We start from the raw sequence: 26433 nt of genomic DNA, 5'->3' as shown, positions 1-26433 counted from the left end.
AGTTCAGAAGCATAGGAGTGAGTCCTGAAGAAGCAAAGATGATGCTTTATTTGTGTGATTTTAGGTAAATTTCTGGGCCTTGTTTTCTCCATTTGGCACTTTAAACACTTCACAATGTGATTTCAAGCTACTTTTCTTGGCTTATTACATATTACTTCTATTCCTATACTCTATGATCCAGCCAAAATGGCCTTCTCCTTTACATATATTGTCATCGTTCTCTCACCTACCTTTCTTTCTTTGAATCCCAGCTCAGGCCATTTTCTACGTGAGGTGTTTTTTGTCACTCTTCTTCCAGTGCTACTCTCCTGCAGCCTGTCCCCACTCCACCTGAAGTAACATTTAATTTGTATGCATTTATATGCATGTTATCTCCATCAATAGAATGTAAGCTCTGTAAGGACAAGGGATTTTAACATATTTTTGTCTTTGTATTCTGTACAATTCAGGCATGGTAGGCACTCAGTGAATACTTGTCAATGATTGGATTCTCTCAACCTGCAAAATAAGAAGAATCATTCTGGTGTTTTCTGTTGTTGTTTGTTCTTCCTTCTGGAAGGGGACCATGACATCCGGGAGGCTAAATTGTAACATGCAAATGAATTGCATTTGAGTGAGGGAGACTGTGCAAGGTCACTTGCTTCAATTTTCCTTCCAGAGTGGGGTCCAGAGGCTAGACATGAATTAGAACAACTGAAGATGGCTCTGGATACAATGGGAGACCTTGGCCCTTTTAAGTTAAAGGTTGTTTTTGTTTGTTTGTTTGTTTGTTTTGTTTTGTTTTGTTTTGTTTTGTTTTGTTCACAAGTCTCAGTTTGATTGCAATAACTGCCCAGATAGTGATAGAGATACAATGGTAAGACAGCTCATGCTTCTTGAAGTAAAGACACAACTACAATCCAAAGATTTATCATTCGTTTTAATGGGGTTGGGGGAAGGGAGATGGGGAGACAGAGGAGAGATACAGGATGGAAATGGGAAAGAGAAGTTGGGGATTAAAACAGCTTAGAGAAATGTATAAAAAGACCGCTTTTTTCCCACTGGTACATGAAATGGTTTGTGCACAGCACATACATTCAAAACAGTACAGAAGCATCACATCTTTTACTAACATTTGACTGATCAGCTCCTGTTTTCTGACCTGTTGTACAAACCTCTAGAACTGCGAAGGCCTGATATGAGGTATATCTTAATTTAGAGGAAGAGAAAACATATCAGGATGCAACACTGTCCAGTTTTGTGCAAGAAGGAACGCCAAAAATGCGATTGTTCAATGAGGTATATCTCGGACAGGTGATGCAGGTGGGCAAATGAGGAGGGTCCAGAATTGAATAGGAGTAAAAAGGGGGCAGAATCACATTTGGTAAATGTCTTAGCATTGTCAAAATGCTTGCTGCTACAAAAGCACATTTTTTTAGCACCAATATTTTTCCCAGTCATGCAATGTGGCTATGAGCCATGGCACCTCTTGATCTCCAAAGAATCACAACTTTGAGTGACCCAAAGGAGCAAAGGAAAGAAACCTGATAGAAGTGAGCAGGCTGTACATTACTAATGATGATTTATGCTTAAGTTGAATTTATCTACTATCAAAGATACGTGAAGAAGTCACTAAGAACCACAGAATGAGAAGGGATGAATTGGTCATGGTGGACATCAATAGAGACAATGGCCATACCAAGGAGATCACTGACCCATAAGAATACAAATAGTTGGTTTAAGGTGTCCAGGTGGTAGGCAATTCACTTGGCCTCTGATTCACACAGCAGTTGGATGGGCATATTAGGGGCACTTGATATTTGCTATATAATGTCAAGCAACTCCTAATCCCTTTCCTTTTTTTCTTTTTAGAAGTTTGATTCCTCCAGACAGCAAGAAAGCATTACACTCCTTGAGGGATGACAAGGATACACCAATGTACTGGACACTGCTAAATGATTTATGTATCTGGAGTATCAGATCTGAATTGGTTGAATTTTTCTCATCCCCTACCCATTTTCCTCCATTTTTCTATTTGGTTTGAGGCAAAAGAGTATTAAACAATCTAAATTACTTGATGGGGTAGGAAACATATTCTCAGGAGCTCATTGCCTGGAGCCCTAGGGGAAGAGCAAAGGTTTCTAGAAGATGGAAAGATGAATGAAAACTAACATCTGTGTCCATGTATAAAAGGGCAAAGACCTATGTAACCTGAGGTTAGGTTGAGATATTCTAAGGCCTTAAAAGCCAGAAATAGAGTCCAGATTACTTTGTAAGGAGATGGTATCCAAGGCAAAAAAGGGGACAGCATTTAGATACTGGTGCATATAGGAAGTAGAAGTGAAGACACATGAGTTCTTGTAGATAAATGTATCATCCACCACCATGAAAAGTAGATAGCACTAGACCATGATATAAGTGCCCCAGAAAGAAAATTTATCCAGTGCCTTAAACTTCTAGAGACAAGAGTAATAGATCATCCATCCTTAATGTGATAATATGATAATCTAAAAAAAAGAAGAGGAAATTATCCCTTTCTTAGATCACAATTCTAGATAGAATTCAAAGGATGGGAGATGAGGAGGGAGAATGAATTTATAGTTTTTTAAAAAACTAGTTTAAAGAGTTTCTTCAAAAGAAACATGTATGAAGTAAGAAAACTGATGGGGGACATTGGAGAAGGGGTGTGTGTGTGTGTGTGTGTGTGTGTGTGTGTGTGTGTGAAATATGACTGAGATATAATAATTTTTAAAAAGGTAGAAAAGTCATTTGGTATTCTTACAGTGGGTCTTCATAAAGGCAGAAAGCCCTTAGGTAATTCTTGAATTTTCTAGTAAGATTACCAACTCCCCTAGCTCCCAGCTAAGGAAGATGTGTATCTACAATCAGGGTCAAGCATCCTGACAGTTTTGTTCTTTATACTGGCCTTGTGAGCCTAGAGAGGTAATAACATCACATTCTTGTCCTCATGGCTAGAAGAGAAGCCAACTAGCTCTGACTGGAGTCTGGAAGACTTCGTGAGAACTTAGGAAAGGCATGGTCTAAATCATACTTATCTTTGCTAAGTGACTGGACTTCTGCGGTAGAGAGGGAAAGTCATCCTTGGCTTCCCCTTCCTATGACTGAGTTAGTCCTCTCAACAACCATTTTGGTTCTGTGGGACTGGCTACGCTGGAATCAGGATGGTATATATAAAGAACAGAGAGGTATGAGGATAGAGGTACCCCTCATCTATTCCTGGGGTACCCATTCTTATCCCTCCACAATGATCTCTCCTTGGGGAATCAGAGTGGGCTCAGGGACCTCAAGTCAATACAGTCAACGTCAAAGAGTGACACATTTCCAATTTATAATTACATGAGTTTCTTATTTCTCTCCTTCCTCTTAGTCATCATGTGACACATTTTTCACCTTCACCAGAAAGAGGGGATGAAATTTAAACTGTCTGTTTAACTAAATTCAGTTAGTAGGGAGACGTGTAAACTTTTGGCTATTAAAATGTGGCTGGACTATTTGCAGATTACCCACGGGTAATCAAAGGTTGGCTGTAGGATTGCCTAACATATCTAAGGAAAGACAACCCACTAACCACTGCATCCTCTAGAGGACATTTTTCACTGGCCTCCTTTTCAATCCATTCCTAGATTGGGAAAGGGAAGTTGATATCTGAAACAGCTCCCAGTCAGGATTTGAGTCATCCAATATGGATCCAATAACCAATGTCCTTGAATACAAGAGGATATAGAAGTAACTTTGGCTCTTATGGCACTCTCTAGAGTTTCTTTTCATTAAAGCCAAGTTTTTGCAAAGAGATGAAAAGACAGGAAATGATCTTTCCCTTTTTCCCTGACTGAGATGACTTACCACCTTTCCACGGAGCATTCTGCTGCCATTCTTTCAGTGCTCCCTGAACCCCAGATTTTGAATTCACATCTGGGGATCCCTAATAATGATGCTTTCTACCATCACTGACTTAATAATCTGGAAGATGCCCCCAGAAGTCATTTCACCCAGATCCCTGCCTCCAAACAGACCAGACACAAGGCTGCCTTTGGCATTTGACAAATAGGACTATAGCTAGCATAGTTTCTTGTCTTTGGGTCCTGTAGAGCCATCTTTGGTCCACATACCCACTGCTCAGATCTATTTATAGATGGGAGCATCTACAAATAGAGAGGTATGCTGAAGTTGAAGGTATTTGCAACAGATGAGGGATTGTCTTGCGGTCGAGGGAGGGGTCAAGAAAATGGCGGCAGGGTGGGATATCAGGTCATTCTGTAACTTTCTGGTTCACATATGCAGAGAATGTTTTGTACTCTGACACGGCTCAATCTGGTTTTAGATTTAAGAGTGCTCCAGCAGGGCAGGAATCTGAAGGCAGAGAGTCATTATTTATAGTTGATTTGGGGACCTCCACTTCAAAAGGCAGGGGGTGTCATGGAATTCTAGTAGACAAGAGTTCAACTTATGTTTGGCTGATGTCAGCAGCTCTTTTTTTTTTTTTTTTTTTTTTTTTTTTGTAGAATTAATATAACCCCTGGACCATGCAGGAAGACAGAACCTCTAGAGATTCATTCTATCAGCTCCAGGCTAATGACTCCAGAAATTGGTGCTATTGCATAGTATTTGCACTTGTGTCCTGATACATATCTATTTTTTCCAACCCCTTTCTTGTTCCTTCAAAGGCAGTGACCATATGAGGCACCTTGCCTTCCCAAATTAAAACGATGTTTTAACACAAAGAAGAATTACGGGCGGGCAGCCTTGTCCCTGCCTTTATTCTGAAGAGAGCCTTCCCAGTGAAAGGGACCTCTTTGGACCATCCAGTTCACCCTTTGCCTGCAGGCAGGTCTGTTTCAACCATTCTAGGCAGCTGTTGTCCCCTTTTACTCTTAAAAAGATACCCCCAGCTCTCCTTAGCAATGCATTCCAGTGCCTTGGAGTCAAGAATCTTTGCGTGTCTAATCACCATTCCTCCTGTTCATAGTTGAAATCTCTTGCCTTGTACTCTGTGGACTTACAGGACAGCTGCTCCCTGCTTGCTGTGAAGTCACTGGCCTCTGAGTGGAGAGTTGAGAGAAGAGGTCATATCAGAGAGCATCCATCAATCCTGACCGTTTGACAAGTGACATACTTGTGGGTAGATTCCTGTAGCCATGAAGCCAAGAGAAATGAAACTCAATGCCTTGAAATGCCTCTGTTCTGTACATATAAGGACATATAAGTATGCATAAACATGCGCACACAAACACACACACACCCCATGTGTGTACTTGTATCCCATGGCAGACATCTATACCTTCTGTTACAGTATAAGATCTCAGCAAAGACTCCATTGCCATTCTGGGAGACGGGGGCCCTCTTCCTGTGTCTAGAGGGTGAAATTTCTAGGAAGCACCAGGAAAACCATAAAATTAGGATAGGAGGAGCAGCAACAGCCGACCAAATGTTGTTAAGAAGGCTGAAATTTCCTGGTCACTTTCCTGATATACACATATTCATGAACACTAAAAACACTTGATTCAAGGGACATCCACGGGGGTAGGAGTGGGAAAGGGACGCTTATTCATTTGTGCAAATTTCAGAGAAACTATCCTCTCCAGGTAAGCCTTCTTCCTGGTTTCTTCATATCCGGGGCAGGAAATGAGTGACAGTCATGGCGGGGGACACCTTATTGCCACGCTTTATTCGTCCATGCTTGCTCAGAGCGATGTAGGTCCCTCGGTACAGGTCAGATTCATAAGCATTATAATTGTTGGGCAGGAGCGTTTCTCGGAATTTGCACTCCTCTTGGAAACTGGGCTGGGGAGAAGAGGAGCAAAAAAGTGGGATAATTGGCAGAGAGCGCTTATGAGAAGGACTAATAGCAATCATAATCATATTCTAGATAGGACCATCCCCTCCCTCCCAAACTTGCTACATCCCCCAATCAAATAATCCAGCAAGAATCATAGAATGTAAGAGAATGTAAGAGGAAGAACCTTAAGCTATTATAACATCCTAACATTTATAAATATGTATATATACTATATATGTATGTATAAGTATATAATACTATACAATTTGAAAAGAATTTTAAATGTTATCACATTTGATCCTCAGAAACCCTTTGAAGTAGATATTACTTCATTTTACAGGAGAGGAAACATAGGCTAAACCAGATTAAATGACTTGCTTAGGGTCAAGTAATTAGTGAGGGGCTAATCCTCCAAGTTCTACATTCTACCCATTTCCCTATGAGGAAACTGAGGCACAGGGAGGTAAAGTAACTTGCACATAATCTCATAATGAATTATTTTAATTGCTGAGATTAGAACTCTAAATCTAGTGCTCTTTCCATGGCCATAATAGACAATGTTCTATGCTATAGACAGTTCAGTATTTGGGGGAATTATCCTTTATTAGTTGGTGCAGTGGATAGAACAGCAGGACTAGAATCAGAAAGATACACGAGTTCAAATCCAACCTCAGATTACTAGCTGTATCAATTAATCCTTATTTGCTTCAATTCTTCATCTATGAAATGGGGACACACTGGAGAAGGCAATGGCAAACCACTTTAGTACTTCTGCCAAGAAACCCCTATGGACAAAGTCTATGGGATCTTGTAGAGTTGGACACTGGTTGAGTGAACAACAACTGCTTTCACTGATCTCAGGATTACCAGCACCAGAGTAGAAGGGAATCTCTCTATAACTTGACAAATAGCCTCAGAGAATTACTTTAGCTGAAAGTGGCTAGGCTCCTAATGAGCATACTATATAACATAACATATAACTATCCTATAGTATAATATAATATGATATAATGTAATATAATCTAATGTAACATAATATAATGGAACTTGGAATCAAAAATTCAGGTTTAGATCTTGACTCTGCTTTCTTGCCTATAAAATGATGGAGGATAAAACAAATGACCTCTAAGGTTCACCTTCAGATCCACATTTATGATCCTTTAAAATTAACACCAAGTGAAGTTAGCTGATTTGCCTAAAGTTGTACAGTTAGGATTTAAATCCAGGTTCCATTTTATAAATATTCACTGTACCACATCTTTCAGTTTCCAGTGCTAATTTGTAAAATTTCCATGATTACTTCCTGATTTTCTAAATGTGGGGTTTTCTTTTTGTGACTTATCTAAAGAAATGTTTCAGATCATTCCTATAATTTAAAGAGACCCACGCCTAAGTTTTTAATGTAACTAACATTATCCCCCAGATAATTTCTGCAATAGTTGTTTTTTGCATTTTTTGTGCTTGTATAAGGTCAGATGATACCTGTAACCATATTTCTGGAGATCTCCAAAACTCAGAGATGAAATCTGAGATTTCTCAGACAATTCTAACTAGGGGTAATAAAAAGCCATAATAGGGGTAGCTAGATAGTGCAAAAGTGCACAAAGCATTGGGTATGGAATTAGTAAAACTCATATTCCTGAGTTCAAATCTGGCTTCAGATCCTAAGTAGCTGTGTGACCTTGGGCAAGTCATTTAACCCTGTTTGCCTCAGTTTCCTCATCTGTAAAATATCCTGGAGAAGGAAATGTCAAATAATTCCAGTATCTTTGTCAAGAAAACCCCAAGTGGGGTCACAGAGAATTGGACACAGCATCAACAAGCAACAATTTAGGATTGAATTTTGTATAAACCTAAAGTTTGGAATCCTAAACTATGAGTTATATAGACACACTCACCATGAGATAAGTCTTGTGAGTATTTATTAGCTTTGATTTATACACAAGGGAACTGAGGTTGAGAATGAGCAAATGATTTATCCAAGATCACACATCTTCTGACAAGAGGAAAGACTTAAATCTAAATATTCTGACTAAAAGTCCAAAGTTCTTCCCACCATCCCTTTCTATGGGAGTATGTATACATGGTATTGTAGAGGACCAGAAACCCTCAAAACTAATAAAAAAGGAGAGCAATTACTTTCTAGAGATCACAATATCATCTTATTTTAAACTAATTTGTCAAAGAAAAGTAATGCTCAAATAATGGATGTTAGCTTTCTATCATACATCAATAAGCTCTCCCCTTCTTCGTCCTCTTTTCCTCCTCCACCACCACAAAAAAAAAAAAATCACCCATGCCTAGAAAATAGTGGTCTCTGTCCTTGTCTAACAATTGCTCTTTGTCCTATGCCAGTAGTTGCTTGAAAGGTGAAAGAATTTTCCTATGCTATATAGTTGGACATACAAATGGAATTTTGTTGAGAGCACATGACTTCCCAGGAACCCATACAACCCAAAGAAACACATTTGCAAAAGAAAAACAACACAGGTAATCATATTCTTCCCTGCTTCTTGCCACAAAGGATCCTCAACTGTTTACTTATTTATTTTTTACATCAATGCTATCATCTTGTGATGTGTCATTTCATTTATGTACATTTCCTTGTGACTCCATGTTGGGGTTTTGTTGGTAAAGATACTGAAGTGGTTTGCCGTTTCCTTCTCCAGCTCATTTTACAGATGAGGAAACTGAGGCAAAAGTGTTAAATGACTTGCTCAGGGTCACATAAGTACTAAATGTCTGTGGTTAGACTTGAACTCCTCATTCTGAGTCCAGCGCTCTATCCTCTGCACCTTCTAGCTGCCCATTAGCTTCATCACAACCTTAATATAAAGGCAATTTAAGAAACACTGACTCAGAGATCTCAACTTTCCTTGCTTTAATTTATTGTCTACAAGCAGGCTTAGAATTGGGCAGAGATTAGTGTCCTCATTAGGAGTACTGCCTTTCAGCATAGCTTAACTAACCAGTTTCCAAAACTGTGAGCAATCAGGTTCATTCTGAGTGCATAATTTGGGTTGTTTTTTTTTTTTTTTTCTTTAATAGTCTCATAGAAGCACTAAAGCCTAAAACTGGGGAGAAAAAAATAAATCAAGGGGTTAAGATAACTCAGTTCTTAGAAAAAACAATTTATTTGTTTCCTAAGGGAAGAAAGTTATATTTGGTCTTCCTATTAGTTTCATATAATCTGCATATTTAATTGTGGCAGATCTGGACTATAAATCTCTGAATCTGAATTGGGCACTAGGGAATATTTCTTTGGAAATTGTAGATGTAATAACAGGAAAATCACTTTTAAAAAGTTTATCCTTCAAAAGAGATCTATCAAAAGATAATAAAATGACAAAATTTGTAAAGTGTTCAGTAAATAGTAAGTTCTTAATAAAGGCTCGTTCCCTGTTCTCACCCCGCCTCCCCTGCCCCTTCTCTCCTTATCAATGGCAAGTCATTTTTGGAAGGAACAAGTGACATGTTATCATTTTAACCTGTTCACCAAAGAGAATAAGAGAGATTTCTATGTATATGTATATCTAGATACTAGCAAGAAGTGAAATCAGCTTGAAATCATGGTTAAAATACCTTGTTTATAGGTCCTGTATGGTCAGATCTTTATAGTGAATAATTCCACACATGATTTGAGTGGTATGACATGTTCATCTTTGCCATATTAAAAAGTTTATAATTTTTTGTTAATCAAAAAAGGATTTTTTTTTGTTTTGTTTTGTTTTGGTTTGGTTTTGGTTTTGTTTTTTTAGAAAAAAGTAAGTATTTGGGTAGTTTTCTGCCTTCTTACAACAGAAGTTTTCAACAAATACTGAAAATTTGTGAAAATGTGAATTTAAATGAAAATAATTGTTCTTTTAGTAAAGCAATTACTTTTTTTGAAAATGCTAAACATTTATTAAAAACAATGTAAATTTATATCAAAATAATTTTTAGTAAAGTTATTACTTTTTCTTTCTTTTTCTTTTTTCTTTATTTCTTTTTTTTTTTGCTGAGACAACTGGCATTAAGTAACTTGCCCAGGGTCACATAACTAGGAAGCATTAAGTGTCTAAGTCAGAATTTGAACTCAGGTCCTCCTAAAATCAAGGCCGGTGTTCTATCCACAATGCTATCTAGCTGCACCAAAAACTATTACTTTTTTTTTTTTTTTGCTGAAAATAGTTATAATCTGCAAAAACAAATGTGAATTTACATAAAATAATTGTTTTTACTAAATTAATTTTTGCTAAAATGCTAAAAGTTTATGAAAACTGATCAATTTATGTTGAAACAATTTTTTTTAGCAAAGCAATTACTTTTTTGCTGAAAATACCAATAATGTAAAAAAATGAATATAAATTTATCAAAATAGGGGGCAGCTAGATGGCGCAGTGGATAGAGTACCAGCCCTGAATTCAGGAGGCCCTGAGTTCAAATCTGGTCTCAGACACTTAACACTTCCTATCCGTGTGACCCTGGGCAAGTCACTTAACCCCAGCCTCAGGGGAAAAAAATAAATAAATAAGTAAATAAATTTATCAAAATAGGTTTCTTAAAGCAAAACAATTTTTCCTACTTTTTTTTTCTTACAACCTTTGATATCATAAACATGAATGGAAAAGTTTTTACATGCATGATGGTATTGCTATGATGACTGATCTTGTGATTGATTTAAAGTGGGGCTTTACACATGGAAAACTTAAGACATGATCATACCTTTTTAATTTGTTAAGTTTAAGTTACTAAACTAATAAATAAGTTCAACTAACTAACTAGCTAGCAAGCTAAACTATCAAGTACTATTAGATTATAAACTCCCTAAACACAGAAATGATTCAGTTTGCTTTTTATTCTTTGTTTCTCCATCATTTATTTATAGTATCTTGATATTACAGGCTAGTAAGTATTAAATAAATATTTGTTGACTTGAACCAAAATAAATTGCATTTATTCATTGGTGGATATGAGGAAACGATCAAAGTTGTTTGCTCTTAGCACCATCATATACTCAGCTTTTACAGGTGGGCATTTCTTCCTTGTGTCAGTCAGTGAATAAACATTTCACTAAGCTTCTATTGCATGCCAGATACTATGTTAAGCACAGACCAGATAAAGACAGTGGTTCCTATTTAATGGTTCTCAAATTCCTTGGGAGTTTGTGAAGATGATCCAAGAGGTTTGTGCTAAAATTTCTTTCATGGTGCCTTAAGCAGTAAATGATTTCTCAATCATGATATAGAGTTTTATAATTTTGAAATTAGGGTTTTCATGCTTTTGTAAATTTTAAAGTTTATAATTTTAATTATATAATGCAAATTTTGATTTGGAGCTTTTTGGGGGTAAAAGGCATTAAGTTACTGTGAACACAATGAATAATTCTAAAAGAATATTATGAGTCTCATATTACTTTACAATACATTTTTATTGTTGCTGAAAGGCGTTTTTAGAACAAAAACACTGGGAACCACTGCTGTAGCATAAGGATGCATGACTTTATATTATTCCAACACCTATTTCAGAGCTCTGCCCATGGTAGGAGCTTAACTAAGTGCTTGTTCCATTGAAATGAATATAAGATCAAGTCCCTGTATTAGTTGTTAATTTACATGAATATCCAATGACAGGGAATGCTGGCTTCTCATCTCTGGCAAGAAAGAGTTCCAACCATGTGAATGCTATGTTAATAAAAGCAGCTACTGTATATTATTACTTTAACAAATGAAAATAATCCCACAGGATCACATATCCTGGGCCTGTCATGCCTCCAGCCCTGGGACTATATGGTCTTAAATTCTGTGCTGATCTAATGGGACATATGTGCAAGCTATCTCTCTAACACTTCTTTGCTCTCAGAATGAAAAGAGACATTTTGCAAAGAGACAAATTAATGAATATTTCAAGGTTTATTCTCTGGAGCAAAAATGCTCCTTAAAAATATGGGATTCCAATAGTGTCAGGAAAAGGTTGTCTCCCATGTTCTCTGTCTTATACAGAGTTTTATACTTAAACCAGCCCCAGAAAGAGAGAAGGGGACATTCTGATTTTAAAGACTTTCAGAGAAGAGGTCTCGTTCAGGTTTTATTCCTGGTTTTGCTGCAAAGGTAAAAGGGAACTTTTAAACTGAGATCTCTTCTTGATGTGTAAAAATGAAAGTGTTAGAAGAATTGATCTCTGAAGTCCAAGTAGATTCCAAAGGCTTCCTTGGCTATTCATTCCAAACTTCTCACAATCCTAGCTATTATAAAGTTCTTTCTGAATATCCTAAATCTCTCCTACTGCATCATTTTTCCTTTTTCTAATCTCATTTTTAATGAATAAAGGCCAAGTGACTGAGGTCACTTCCTATTTTAGTCACTTCCTATTTTCCAATCACTCCTTAGTACCATTTATACTGTATTGATCTATTCTTATTTACATGGCTTTTAGAAAATATTTTCTGGATTTTTTTCTCAATTCTATTTGTTTTGTTCTTCCAGTTAGATTGTAAATTCTGGGAGGAATTCAATCTCCTCTCTATGGTATCCATTAGGAGGATTTACCCTGGAAGAATCGACCAAACAGCACCCACTTTCCATAGTCCTTAATATTAATTCCTTCCCTGCCCCTTCTTCTCCCCCCCAAGCCATGAATCCAATGCTGTTCATGGAAGCATTATTTTCCTCACCTTCTTACTCCCTTAAGACTTGTATGGACCATGTCCCATTCCTTTTAGAGCCATACTTCCTGGTGGGAACCAACATCAGATGTTTTAGGTAACCAAATTACTTCCCTTCCTCATATCTTCCAAGATAACGCCTTAGACCACTAGTTCTCAAACTTTTGTTCTCAGTATTTTTATATTATTAAAAATTATTGAGGATAGAGCCAAAGAGTTTTTGTTTATGTGCATTATATTTATAGATATTCCAAATTAGAAATAAAAACTAATTTAGAGTTTGTAGACCCTCTAAAATGGTTTCAAAGACCCCCAGGATTCTCTGGAGCACGCTTTGAAAACCTTTGCCCTAGACTTCAGAATCAGAGAATCCCAGAGTTGGTAGAGGCAGCACAGGTCATTTAGACCAAACCTCTCCTCTGATAGTAATAATATTGCACATGTAATTTATTTATTGCTTTAGAGCTAAGGGTCTAACCTTAAAGTCCATGAATTATTCTTTATTTTTTTGCTCCATTTATTTATTTTCCCTGATTGTGCAGTACATTTTTTAAAAACACAATTCTTTATGCATCATGTTGGGAGAGACAAATCAGAACAAAAGAAAAAAAAACCACAAGAGAAAAAAAAAACAGAAGAAAAAGAGGGAAAAAGTGAATATATTATGTGTTGATTTACGTTATGTGTCTATAGTTCTCTTTCTCTGTTTTTCATTCAAATTTTATTGAGATTCCCTTGAGTCACTGAACCATTGAGAAGAACCAAGTCTTTTATAGTTTATCATTCCACAATTGCTATTATTGTGTACAATTATTCCTGGTTCTGCTTGTTTGGCTCAGCCTCAATTTATGCAAATCTTTGCAGGCCTTTCTAAGACCAGCTTTTTCATTAATTTTTAAAAAATAGGACAATAATATTCCATTACTTTCATATACCATAACTTATTCATCCATTCCCCGATTGATAGGCATCTACTCTTTTTCCATCATGTACTATTAAATTTTTTTTTGATAACTATATCAATAAATGTATTTTGTTTGCAATCCTATGTATTTTATATTTAAAACCATTATGTTGAGAAAGGGTTTATAGACTTCAGGTTGTTAAATCCTGATTCAAAGGCTACAAAACTCTACAACATTGCTGATTGATTAATGGTTATCTGGCTTCTAGATGAAATATTCCAGTGCTGAGAACTCATTATCTCCTGAGGTGATCCATTCCACTTCTGGATAGTTCCTAATGATAGAACCTAATGAAGTACAAGGAGAGAACTATTTCAAAACCATACCCATAAATGCAGAGTATTAGTCATATTGGACATAGGTGTAGCAATCTTGATACCAAAAGTCCTGATGTCAAAAGGGGAAAAAACACTTAGCTTTAATGAAATTTTTTGGAAGAAATATTCTTTTTTGGACTATCTAGTGGTACCTCCCACTCATCCTTCCTTCCTTCCTTCCTTCCTTCCTTCCTTCCTTCCTTCCTTCCTTCCTTCCTTCCTTCCTTCCTTCCTTCCTTCTTTTCTTCCTTCCTTCCTTCTTTTCTTCCTTCCTTCCTTCCTTCCTTCCCTTCCTTCCTTCCTTCCTTCCTTCCTTCCTTCCTTCCTTCCTTCCTTCCTTCCTTCCTTCCTTCCTTCCTTCCTTCCTTCCTTCCTTCCTTCCTTCCTTCCTTCCTTCCTTCCTTCCTTCCTTCCTTCCTTCCTTCCTTCCTTCCTTCCTTCCTTCCTTCCTTCCTCTCATTTTCTATCCCCATTATTCCTTTCAGCTTTGGGGAGATCCCAGGCTTCATCATCTCAGAAGTATTTCCAAACTTCTGGGTAATTTAGGCTCTGGGTACAAACAGCAGCCTTTCTTGCTGAAAACCATGTTGCTATTCCAGCTGAGAATCCAGAGTGAAGCAACTCTAGAAGCTTAAAGAGAAATAGCTTGAATGAAATCATCACCCAGCAGGAGCCTTCCTGGCTCAGTGCTCAGTTGGGCAATTGTTTTTTTAGACTGTGATAACAACCTCTGAGGCTCCTAGTTTGGTGCTGCTGGGTTGGAGAGGAGAAAAGGGGGGGAAGGTTAAACAGACCACCTGGTCTTTTGCCACACCAACTGTCAGCTGCTGTCAGCACCCAGGACACAGGCTCTGTAAGGCCCCCGAAGCTCTCCCATATAGCTGCTTAGAGGCCTGAGCAAAGGTGGGGGTTGGGAAGGAATCTCCTATATCAGAGAAGAGGCTTTGATGAACCAGTCTTTTCTCTGGCCAGATGCCACAGGGAGAGGAGAATTAAGGATTTGGAAATTCCCACAGGGATTCTCCCTTTTCCTCTGGAATTTAACCATTTAAGAATAATGTTTTACAAATTTCTGTGTCCCCTTTAAAGTTACTTATCTCATGGTGTGCAATGAGGATATGCTTTATATGTGCCTCTAATAGTAAGAAATTTTCAATAGTTTGAATCTGTTTTTCATTTGTGTTCTCTGAGTTTCTTTTTTTTTTTTTTTTCTTTAGCCTTTTCTCTTAAAATCTTAAAACCTCATATCCTTTTGCAGTCCCCTTCTCCATATTGGTCCGGAGTAAAATTGTGAAATTTGCTATTGATCTTCACAGTCTCCTGTTTTCTCTTTTTTCCCACTTTTAGCATGCCTTCAGCTCTCCCCGGGTGCCTTTGGAAGAGGGCATCATGATGCCTTATAGAAAAGCATGTGTAATGTTCAGTAGTAAGTGAATTCTCAGTGAAGGTTTCATCTGATGATCTTAAAATGAAAAGTTTTTAATAACATTGTTATCTGTAAGCTTCTACTTGAGAGACAACTTGGTGTAGTGGATAGAAGGCTGAATTTCATGCTAGAAAACCTGAACATAGATCTGATTTCAGCCTTTTATTATTTGCATAATCATTCCTTGTCTGTGAAAATAAGGGTTGCTTTCTAGCTCTCTCTCACTATGGATAATAATGGTAAAACATTCTAGGATCCTTGAAATCATTTCCTAAAGGAGGTTTCCTACTCAGCCTACTGGTAAAGCTGAGACTAGATGGCATCTTAAAGCACTGGGCTTGGAAACAGAAAGAGCTGAGTTCAACTACAGCCTCAGACACTTTGTGGGAATAAGTGATCCCACTTAATATCTGGTTGCCTCATTTTTCTCAACTGTAAAATGAAGATAGTAACAGCATCTACCTCACAATGTTGTGAGGATCCAATAAGAAAATACTTGTAAAGTGCTTGTCACAGTGCCTAACACAAAATAGACTCTATATGCATGCTTATTCCCTTCCTTTATTCCTTACCTAAGTTCCTTGTACTAAGTCTCTTGGGAGACATACATTAGGTCACTCTACTCCTTGAAAACAGTTTCATTTTTGCCTTGATTCCTCCATTTCTTTGCAAAGTGTTTGATACATAATAGATTGTTAATAGATGCCTGTTGATTTGTTGCTTGCTTGATTGCTGAAACTATTCTGTCCCATGCTCACTGTCTATCCCTCCAAGATGGTTCCCATGTTTAAGAATTATTTTCCAATATGTCTCATCTCTCTTTCTCTTTCTATCCTCCATTCATAATAGAAAATTTTTCCAAAGTAGATGACTTTCCTTATCTCCCTAAAACCTTCCTGGACATTTGAAAACCTGTGTTTGGTCAAGTCCATTCTAGCATTCACATCTAACAAAATATCTTTTCCCAAATCCTCATTTAATTTCCCTTCCTTAACTTTCAAAACCACTTCCTGAAGGTGAAGGTGTAGAACTTATTTCTTGACACATACTAACAATTTGTATTTCTTGAAAACTGTCTTTGTCTTCAGCATTAATAATGTCACTTTTTGGGGGGGGGTTAAGTGATTTGCCTAGGGTCACACAGTCAGAAACTGTTAAATGTTTGAGGCTAAATTTGAACTCAGGTCCTCCTGACTTTAGGGCTGCCACTTAGCTATCCCCAGTAATGTAATTTTATAATCTTTCCTAACAAGGACTGTATTCCAGCAGCAAACTAACACAAATCAGTGTACAGGAGTGAGAACAGAATCCTATTGGACTGGATTGTGAATATGGCAAGCTGTAAATCCTAGACTCTCACAGGGAACTCAAAGGTCATAAAGCTCAACTCTCACCTTTAACATAAAGTAAACCCTTTTCTCTATGATAGTGCCAAGTAATTCTTTCCTAAGAAATGATAGGGTTTTTATTTAAAGCATTAATGCTAGAAGTAATAAGAAGAATGATTTTACAGTCTGGTATCTTGTCTAGAAGAGAGAGTAGATTGGATTTGGGATCAAAGGATTTGGACCTGGGTTCAAATATGTTCACTTAGTGTACTTAGTTGAATTACTTTCATTCTCTGGGCCTCAGTTTCCTCATTTGTAAAATGAGGGGGTTGGGATAGATGAACTCTGAGGCTCTTCCAACTCTAAATTTATGAAACTATGAAACCTGAAGAGGAAAAACATCTCATCTGAGTTGCAGAGAATTCTCCTCCTTAATACCCCAAATCCACTGGAACTCAAATCTCTACAACCACTCCCTGAGAGAATATGAGCTTCATCAATTCAAAAACTGTTTCATTTTTTTTCTTTTATACTCCCAGCACATAGCACAATGGCTGATTGATTGTGGGGAACAAGAATTGCTGTACTCACCAGTCATTTTTTGGGGAGAAGTTGAATCACTTTGCATTATATCTGTAAATCTTTCATAAAGGGTAAGAAACAGCAACTCTTAGTCCCACAAACCCTATTCCTACTTTAGCTTAAGTGTGTTTTATCCAAAGCAGCCTGGAAAAAGGTTTTCCCCTCATTAATTTCTATAGATTCTGAAGAGAGAGAAAATTAAACAGAAGAAATAGGATCATTCTGTCAGTACTTAGACCCTAGAGCTGAAGTTTTCAACCAAGAGTCCATGGATGGAGGGTCCATGACTTTCTTGGGGAAAAGATTGGATAGCTATTTTAATAGAATCAGTTTCTTTCTATTGTGCAATTAAAAACATTATTCTGAGAAGGGAACTATAGACTTCTCTAGACTGTCAAAGATTAAGATATAAAAAAGAAATTAAAAAAAAATGATCTTCCCATCCCCACCCCCCACATATGCACACTAGACCTTCCTGAGAAACTTGCTTATTGTAATTCTTATTCATTTGCAGAGCTTCAGGAGAATGGGAACCATAAAGAAAAGGATCCATGTACTCACTGTTCCATAAAGTCTTCCTTTACTATTCATGGCCACAAAAAGAGCACTTCTTACTCCAAATAGACTCACAACACCTCTGTCCACAGTTGAAATTTCCAGAAGACCTAAGTAAAAAGAAAGGCTGATAACATTAAGCTCTTAGAATGCATCTAGGGGAAGGGTCCCTAAGGGCATCCTGCTTCAGTGTCCTTATCTGACTAAAAAGAAAATTCATATCTAATGAGAAGGAACAGCTTGCTCAAAGTAACATAGTTGGGGACAAAATCAGAATGAGAAACAGAATAGCATCTCTGGACTGTTCACTTCTCACTGTACCTTTTTCTTTCCCTGGGACTTGTGTTAAGCAAGAAGACATTTTTCAGTGTCAAGGTCTAGCTAGAAACTCTGAATTTAGGGACTTAAGAAGGACATCTAATTCATGCTCCTGCCTTCAAAATTGATATGAATTTCTGTCTTCCAGAAAAGTTGCATATGTTAATCACTCCTTCCCCCAATCCTGCCCAGTCTCCCTGCTTTTTCATACTGACTTCTGGAAAGAGACAGTGTGGAGTAGTAGATCAAGAGTGCGGGTTCCAGACCTACTTCTGACAGGTAACCTTGGGCAAATCCCGGGCATAAAACTGAGGTATAATGGAGGTATAGTCCTGCATTATGAGAAGAAATTTCCTCAAGGGAATTCCACAGATGGAATCATCAATCCAGTCCCTACTTTAGCATCCTTACTGCCAGTGCTTTCCTGTGGATCCAAAAGTACTTTCTGGTGTCTAATCCAAATAGTTCAAATATCTAGTTGAATACCATCACTGTACTTAATTTAATTTGTGCCCAAACAAAATTAGTTCTTACTAGGAGAGCACCCACCAGTAGGAGAATGGGTCAAAGTGACTGAGTCTCTAACCACTTCATTTACATTTAAAATCTAGCATCTCCTAAGGCATCACCCATCACAAACAGCCCTTTTTCTGAATCAGTGCAATGTAGGAGAAAGATCACTGAAATGAATCGGGAGCCAAGACTTGCCAGCAAGTCACTTGTTTCTGGATCTCAGTTTTCTCATTCCTAAAGTAAGGGAGTTAGACTACATAGTTAAAGTGTCTTTATAGAGATTTACAAGATTTAGAACTGGAGGGGACCTTAGACATCACCTACTCTATTCTCTCATTTTACAGGTGAGCAAATTGAGGTCAAGAGGGATAAAGTGACTTGCTGGACACAAGTAGTTAGTAGTCAGGGACAGCTAGCTTCTAACCAGTGGATTCACTGGACTGATCTCAGACTGCATAATTCTTAAACCCTCAACTTGGTTTCCTCAGTCTGTTCCCCTCCCCATTCCCAGGTCCTGGAATCAGGATAGCTGTCCCTCTCTCTGTCCCACATCTACCACAAACAGAACATTTTAGAAAGAGGAAATGGGTGAGAAAAGAGGAAGGGGTGGGATAGGGATTTTGGAAGACCTTTACAAGGCTAGAAATTGCAAGCTGCTTTCCTTTCTTCCTCTGTGGAGCAAAACCTTTTTTTTTTTCTTTTTTCTTTTTTTAAAATAAGCTAGATTCTATTTAGTCCAAGTATTACTGACACATACTCCCTCATGGTTTCCAGAACTGAAGGAGCTCCAGGGATCTTAATAAAGTAATAGATAGGACTTTGCTAATCCTGTGGAGGTAATTAGCAATAATAATAATAAAAAAATGACTCATATGGTGCTTTACAAAGCACATCCCTAACAACCACTCTCTGAGATTAGTAGTGCAAGCAACATTATCCTTATTTTGAACTCAGTTGAGTAAACTGAATGTCTGCAGTTATGCAGCTAGTAAGTGTGGGAGCCAAGATTGGACTGCAGTGTGTGTTCTCCCAGGCTCAGGCCGTTATTCTTTCTCCTTCCTGCACTACTCTTTCCCTCAGGTGCTCAGAGAGATGATGGTGAGAGGCTGGGTGGATCTTTAGCCAATCACCTGCCACCGCAAAGGTTCAGTCTCGAATGGGGGGTAATGAGAAAGAAAGGGGAAGTGGAATGAAGAGGAAAGCCCCTTCTCTTTTTTTATTTATTATATATTTTTTATAATATTATCCCTTGTATTCATTTTTCCAAATTATCCCCCCCTCCCTCTACTCCCTCCCCCCGATGACAGGCAGTCCCATACATTTTACATGTGTCACAATGTAACCTAGATACAATACATGTGTGCGAATATCATTTTCTTGTTGCACAATAAGCATTAGATTCCGAAGGTACATGTAACCTGGGCAGACAGATATTAGTGCTAACAATTTACATTCACTTCCCATTGTTTCTTCTCTGGGTGTAGCTACCTCTGTCCATCATTGATCAACTGGAAGTGAGTTGGGAAAGCCCCTTCTCTTTTATAAGAGATCTGTGAACCAGGTTTCCAGACTCCTGCAAGTTTTATTCCCTTGTCCCACCATGAGGGCAGGCTCCCCGCTCCTTCTCTCTCAGGGTCTTTATTCCCCAACCACCCCACCAGAGGCCACTGTACTTACTGTAGGGATTCTCATCATGGGTCCCACTGATCCTGCCATCTGGGGGCACCTGGAGGTGAAAGCCAATGCCCACGTTGCAATAGAGTCTCCTCTGCCTCTTGATCCCCAGCAAGTAGCCACTCTCCCAGTTACTGCTGGATAGCCCACCAGGCAGTCCAGCCTGGGGCTGGGAGCCCAGCAGCGTCCCCCAGCCCCTTTCCAAGAGCACAGGGTTGGCCAAGCCACCCACCAGTGGCCAGGGTACCAGCATGCCAGCCAGAATACCCAAGAAGATGAAAGCCCACAGCGTGCCCCCGAGGCAACCTCCTCCTGCAGGCATAGTGATGAGCAGCTTCTGTGGGAAGGCCATCCACCTTGCCTCCCAGGCACGTGGTCAGAATTAATGGCCCTAAAAATACCGCCCTTCTTGTTTTTCTCCCCTCAGCATGGCCGCAGGGGCTTATTTTTGGAAGGCAGACTACAGCTCCTGACATGAAACCAAAACCTGCCGCAGGCACTCGGGTTGGGAGCAGAGGAACCCTGGCTGAGCCTCTGAGGATGGTGGAGACCATGGCTCAGGGACTGTCTCCGGCTCCCTTACTCTATCCTGCTGGGAGCTCAATTATATTTTATTTGACCTATCTTTAGAGTTCAGAAACCCAGCCCTCCTCTATACCCATCATCACCCTGACGTCAACTGGCCGAGGTCACTTATCCAGAGCTGTAACATTAACCTGCTCTTCGGCCCTGGCTCCCACCACCTTTCCCTCCCCCAAGGGATGTTGAGAGCCAACAGACACTGTCATGCATGTGAACTATGAGGCTGGAATGAAGCATGAAGGAGCATCCCTGGAAAGGAGAGAGTTAGGGGTGGGGGGTGGGGAGGGTTTGGTAATCGGAAGAGAGAGTAGCTGCAAAGGACCAAAATTGGGTAGCTTGACAAAGTCTGGCTGTTTATTTTGAGGTGAAAGGATCTAAGTGAGGGTTAGAGCTCAGCCATGGGAAGGCTGGTGATGGCTGGGGCCCGGAGTAAGGTATCAATGAAGAGTTTCCATTGCAGAAGTTGGGAGGGACTGGGGAAGGATGTCTGTGACTTGTTATCCATTTTCCAGAGGAATATCTAAAGGCCCTGAAGAACTAAACCTTCTCCTGCAGGGAAAAGTAGGATCTTCAGTGGAAAAAGATATTTCTGAGAACAGAGGTTTATGAAGAACCAGACTTTTTTTTTTTTTTTTTTTTTTAATGGAAGGAGGGACGCTACTAATTTTGGATATTCTGTTAATGGCTTGAATTGATGGTAACTTTGTCCAGCATAATTTGTAGTCCCCCGATAAACTAGAATAATCATTCTCTAGTGTTCTAATCTAGCCCATTCCCTTAGTTACTTAATGCATCTGGATGACTGTTTCCCCATCCCTAAGTCTCTCTCTTTGCTTCATACCACAGGAAATAGTCCCAAATCCTTTTCTCTCTTTCTTCAGATTTCTTCCCATTTCACTTCTGGTCTTACCTAAGCCCAAAGTCCACTGTTGTCTACTTATATTTCTCAAATATTCTTTTGAACAAACTTAACAGAAAATTATTTTCTTAAGATTGAAGCATCCTAATAGACAATTCAGATTAAGTTAGACTACCTGATTAGTAGAAAAAAAACATTGGACCAGGAGTTAGAAGTCCTAGGTATTCATTTGATCTTTTACTAACTAGCTATGTGACCTTAGGCAAGTTATTTAACTTCTCTGGACCTCAGTTTTTTCGGCTAAAATGGAAGGACTGGAAACTAACTGAAATTTCATATCATATACTAGAACAAATTCCCAATTGGTCTAAACATTTTAAAATATATACCTTAAAAATCTAGAAGACAATGCACTATCTTTTTTTCCCCCCTGAGGGAATTAGGGTTAAGTGACTTGCCCAGGGTCACACAGCTAGGAAGTGTTAAGTGTCTGAGAGCAGATTTGAACTCAGGTCCTCATGAATTCAGGGCTGCTACTTTATCCATTACACCAACTAGCTGCCCCTCATTGCTAGTACAGTGTTCTGCACATAATATAGCCATTGACAGTAACCATGCCATTAAAGACAACAATAGCAGCAACAAATTTTTCCATACACATGGTAAATGAGGTAGAAAAGGATCTATAAAAAAAGGAAGATATGTGATATGTGAATATGTAAAATATGTGAATGTGAATAATGTGTGGTATGTGTGTGTAATATGTGAAAAAGCAGCATTGACCAATTGATAAATAAATATTTATTAAGGATCTACTATATGCTAGATACTGTTCTTAGCACACCTTTTGGGGTGGGGTTAAGCGTTATAATAATAATAGATTTTTTTAGGCACATATAAAATTTTACAAAAATGTAAAAAGAATAACAAGTGAAGGATTGCATTAAATGACATTCATGAATTAAATGTCCCTTCCAACTCTATATTTCTTTTCTTTCTTTCTTTCTTTCTTTCTTTCTTTCTTTCTTTCTTTCTTTCTTTCTTTCTTTCTTTCTTTCTTTCTTTCTTTCTTTCTTTCTTTCTTTCTTTCTTCCTTTCTTTCTTTCTTTCTTCCTTTCTTTCTTTCTTCCTTTCTTCCTTTCTTCCTTTCTTCCTTCCTTCCTTCCTTCCTTCCTTCCTTCCTTCCTTCCTTCCTTCCTTCCTTCCTTCCTTCCTTCCTTCCTTCCTTCCTTCCTTCCTTCCTTCCTTCCTTCCTTCCTTCCTTCCTTCCTTCCTTCCTTCCTTCCTTCCTTCCTTTCTTTCTTTCTTTCTTTCTTTCTTTCTTTCTTTCTTTCTTTCTTTCTTTCTTTCTTTCTTTCTTTCTTTCTTTCTTTCTTTCTTTCTTTCCTTCTTTCTTTCTTTCTTTCTTTCATAGCTTTTTATTTACAAGATATATACATGAGTAATTTTTCAGCATTGACAATTGCAAAACGTTTTGTTCCTCTTTTTCCCCTCCTTCCCCCCACCCCTTCCCCCAGATGGCAGGTAGAGCAGTACATGTTAAATATGCTGAAGTATGTGTTAAACACAATGTATGTATACATGTCCATACAATTATTTTGCTGCCTTTGTAAAACTTTCAAACAAAAAATTCAAACAAATTATCATAGTGTTCTGTGCAGTAGATGATTATTAAATGTGAATTGAATTGAGATGAATTGAATTATGTTTTGGAAATCTGGCTGTCAGTCAGATGTCAGAAGTCAGACTACAGGCTCCCATGAAACCAGAAAGTGTTAAAGCTGGAGAGAACCTAGTCCTAGTTGGATCTCTTTGTTTTACAAAAATGATAACTTAAATATTAAGTTATCAGACTAGCTAATAATTCAATAAACATTTATTAAGTGCCAACATAAGGCCTAGGGTTAAGTATCTGAGATACAAAGATTTAAAGAAAAAGGTGATGCAGTCCCTGCCCTCAAGAAGCTTACATTCAAATGTACAGTAGAACAGGTATATAAATATCAGCATAATGCAACATTAAGAGTGAAGGAGACAAAGGAAAGATCCTGATAAAAATACCATAGTTAATTTTAAGGAGGAAGAACAATTTCAGCTCTAGCCATTAGGAAAGGTTTCACAAAGAAGATGTAACTTGAGTTTAAATTTGAAGAACCATTGATTCACAATATTTCTGAAGCATAAGATTAACATTTCCACTATATTTAATTGTTGTTTATAATATTGTTTCTATAAAGAAAATATCTGGGAATATGTCTCATTTTCTTGTCCTTAGCAACTGTGTGAAATATAGGCGAAGGTAGGATATACTTGGTGCCTTTGTAAGTCACTATATTAACTATACAGTTGCATAAGAGAAGGCACTTCTGTAATATTAACTCACATTTACATAACACTTTATAAAAATTATCTCATGTGATCATCTTTATATCTTAAAAAGGCAGCTAGAGTAAATGTGGTGATTTCCATTTTACAAAAGAGTAAACTAAGGCTCACAAGGAATAAATGCTTATACAATCAGTCAGTAAACATTTATCAAGGGTCTATGTTGTGCTAAATAGTAAAGATACCAAGAAAAGACAGTTCCTCTCTTGAGGAGCTTTCAGTCTAATGAGGGATAACATAAAAAGAACTGTTTGAACAAGTTATATGTGGGATCAGTATGAAATAATCAGTAAAAGGAAGATATAAGAATTTAGAGGGATAGAGAAGGGTTTCCTGTAGAAGGTGGGATTCTAGCTGGGACTTGAAAGAAAGTGATGGAGCAAAGTCTTCTGACCCCCAAATCCAATTTCTTTTCCATTATCAAGGATTCTGAACCTAAGGTAAGCATTCTGAGAAGGGTCCACTGACTTCACCATAATGCCTTAAAAGGTTAGGAATCCCTGCCTTTATACAATGGCCTCTAAAATTTCTATTAAATTAAAGTCAAATAGATTTTTGAATGTTATAAACTGATGAGAGAAAAAGATAGGCAGAGAGAGTGATGGCCTTCAAGCCAAAAGAAAAGGAGGAAATTAATATAAAATGATAAAAAGCATTTATTAAGGGTTTATTAGGTACAAAGCACTGTGCTTAGCACAAAGGATACAAAATGAAAAGCTATTTAAATTTTTTTCAATAGTATTTTTCCCCAAATAAATGTGGAAATGGTTTTCAACATTCACTTTTGTAAAACTTTGCATTCCAAATTTTTCTCCCTCCCTACTCTTATTCCCTCCCTCTCTAAGATAACAAGTAATCTGATATAGATTAAAAATGTACAATTAAAAATACTTCTATATTTCATGGAATATGGAATATTCCATATTCTATGCAAGAAAAGTCAGACCAAAGGGGGAAAAATCATGAGATTGTGAAAATATTGTGCTGCATTACTCATTCAGTCTCCATAGTTCTTTCTCTGGATGAAGATAGTTCTTTCTATCATAAGTTCCTTACCACTATAAAAAGGGCTTCTACAAACATTTTTAGAAATGTGAGTCCTTTCCCCTTTTTGAGATTATCATATAGTCTTGCTGTTACTGTGTGTAGTATTCTCCTGGTTCTGCTCATTTCATTCAGCATTAGTTAAATCTTTCTAGGCTTTTCTGAAATCAGTCTGCTCATCAATTCTTATAGATCAATAATATTCCATTACGTTCATATACCATAGCTTTCAACCATTTCCCAAGAAATTAGCATCCATTCAATTTGCAGTTCTTTGCCACTATAAAAAGAGTTGCTACAAATATTTTTGTACACGTGGGTCCTTTTTCCTTTTTTTAATGGTCTCTCTGGGATACAGACCCAGTAGAGGCTCTGCTGGATCAAAAGGTATGCATAGTTTTATGGCTCTTTGGGCATATTCCATTCTCCAGAATGATTGGATCATTTTGCCATTCCATCAACAATACAATAATGTCCCAGTTTTCCCACCTTTCCTCTAACATTTATCATTATTTTTTTCTGTCATCTTAGCCAATCTGAGAGGTATGAAGTGGTACCTCAAAGTTATCTTACTGTACATTTTTCTAATCAATAATGATTTAGAGCATTTTGAAAAGTGTTTTCTTAAAAACTTATAATTTAACAAGTAATATCAGTCTCATAGAGGAAAAGTGGCCATACATGCAGGACTAATTTGATATGGGAAGTCCCTAGCACCTGGAGTAGATCCAGAAGACAATTGATTGACTTCTTTTCTCTCTGAAAGGTCCTATTTGATTACTACTCTCAGATTAGGGGTAGAGACATGAGCAAGCCTGAGAATACCCTATAGTTAAGGAATTCCTGATCTGAGGGAAAGACCTACCATGAAGTTGACTTGAGAGCAATCATGGAGGTGATCTAGGACTCAGATTCATATTTTATTCCTTTGGATCATTTGAAAGCTGAATTTTCATAAGATATGTAATATTTCAATTTGGTTGTGAGTTTTGTGCAAGATGATTTCACTCTCATATCTAACAAGATGCTTCTGCCTAAGTCTTTCCCAAATGATATTTGCCTTAAATAAATTCCAACTTCACCATGTAATAGAAATAATACTGGACTTTAGATGAGAAGAGCTAGGTCCCAGTATTGACTCTGTCACTGATTAGTCTTGGAATCTTATGAAAGTCATATTATAAATTTATAGCTTTGAAGGGAGCAATCTTACTTCAATATTCTTATTATCCAAATGAAAAAAATGAAGTCCCAAAATGAGAAGTGACTTGAGTAGATTATACAATAGGAAGTTATAAAGCTAGGAGTGAAATCCACGTCTTTTGTGCTCATTCCAATGCTTATTCTACTACTGGCTGACTAAGTCTCTCACCTCCTCACTTTCTTTATTTGTGAAATGGGAATAAGCACCTAGGTGAAGGAGACAGAGTTCTGGATCTGGATTCAGGGAAATCTCGGGTACCTGT

At 37.8% G+C, this 26433-nt stretch overlaps 1 protein-coding gene across 1 annotated transcript; it reads right to left on the bottom strand.

Moving 5' to 3' along the window:
* Positions 1 to 934: 934 nt before the first annotated feature.
* Positions 935 to 20449, bottom strand: FGF6 (fibroblast growth factor 6). Its single transcript, XM_074267145.1, has 3 exons — positions 20101 to 20449; positions 17599 to 17702; positions 935 to 5781 (listed from the first exon to the last, which is right to left on the bottom strand). Exons 1-3 carry the CDS (start codon positions 20447 to 20449, stop codon positions 5605 to 5607), a joined length of 630 nt encoding a protein of 209 aa, XP_074123246.1. The 3' UTR covers positions 935 to 5604.
* Between the last annotated feature and the right edge of the window lie 5984 nt (positions 20450 to 26433).

This window comes from Sminthopsis crassicaudata, chromosome 5, assembly GCF_048593235.1.
Source record: "Sminthopsis crassicaudata isolate SCR6 chromosome 5, ASM4859323v1, whole genome shotgun sequence".
NCBI lineage: Eukaryota > Metazoa > Chordata > Mammalia > Dasyuromorphia > Dasyuridae > Sminthopsis > Sminthopsis crassicaudata.
The sequence above is the reverse complement of the archived record's forward strand: the minus strand, read 5'-3'. Positions and strand labels throughout refer to the sequence as shown.

Coding starts and splice junctions, on each gene's coding strand:
- FGF6 (XM_074267145.1), bottom strand. CDS start 20,449: ATGGCCTTCCCACAGAAGCTGCTCATCACTATGCCTGCAGGAGGAGGT. Junction 17,703..20,100: donor CCATGATGAGAATCCCTACA/GTAAGTACAGTG, acceptor CTTTTTACTTAG/GTCTTCTGGAAATTTCAACT. Junction 5,782..17,598: donor AAGGAAGACTTTATGGAACA/GTGAGTACATGG, acceptor TCTTCTCCCCAG/CCCAGTTTCCAAGAGGAGTG.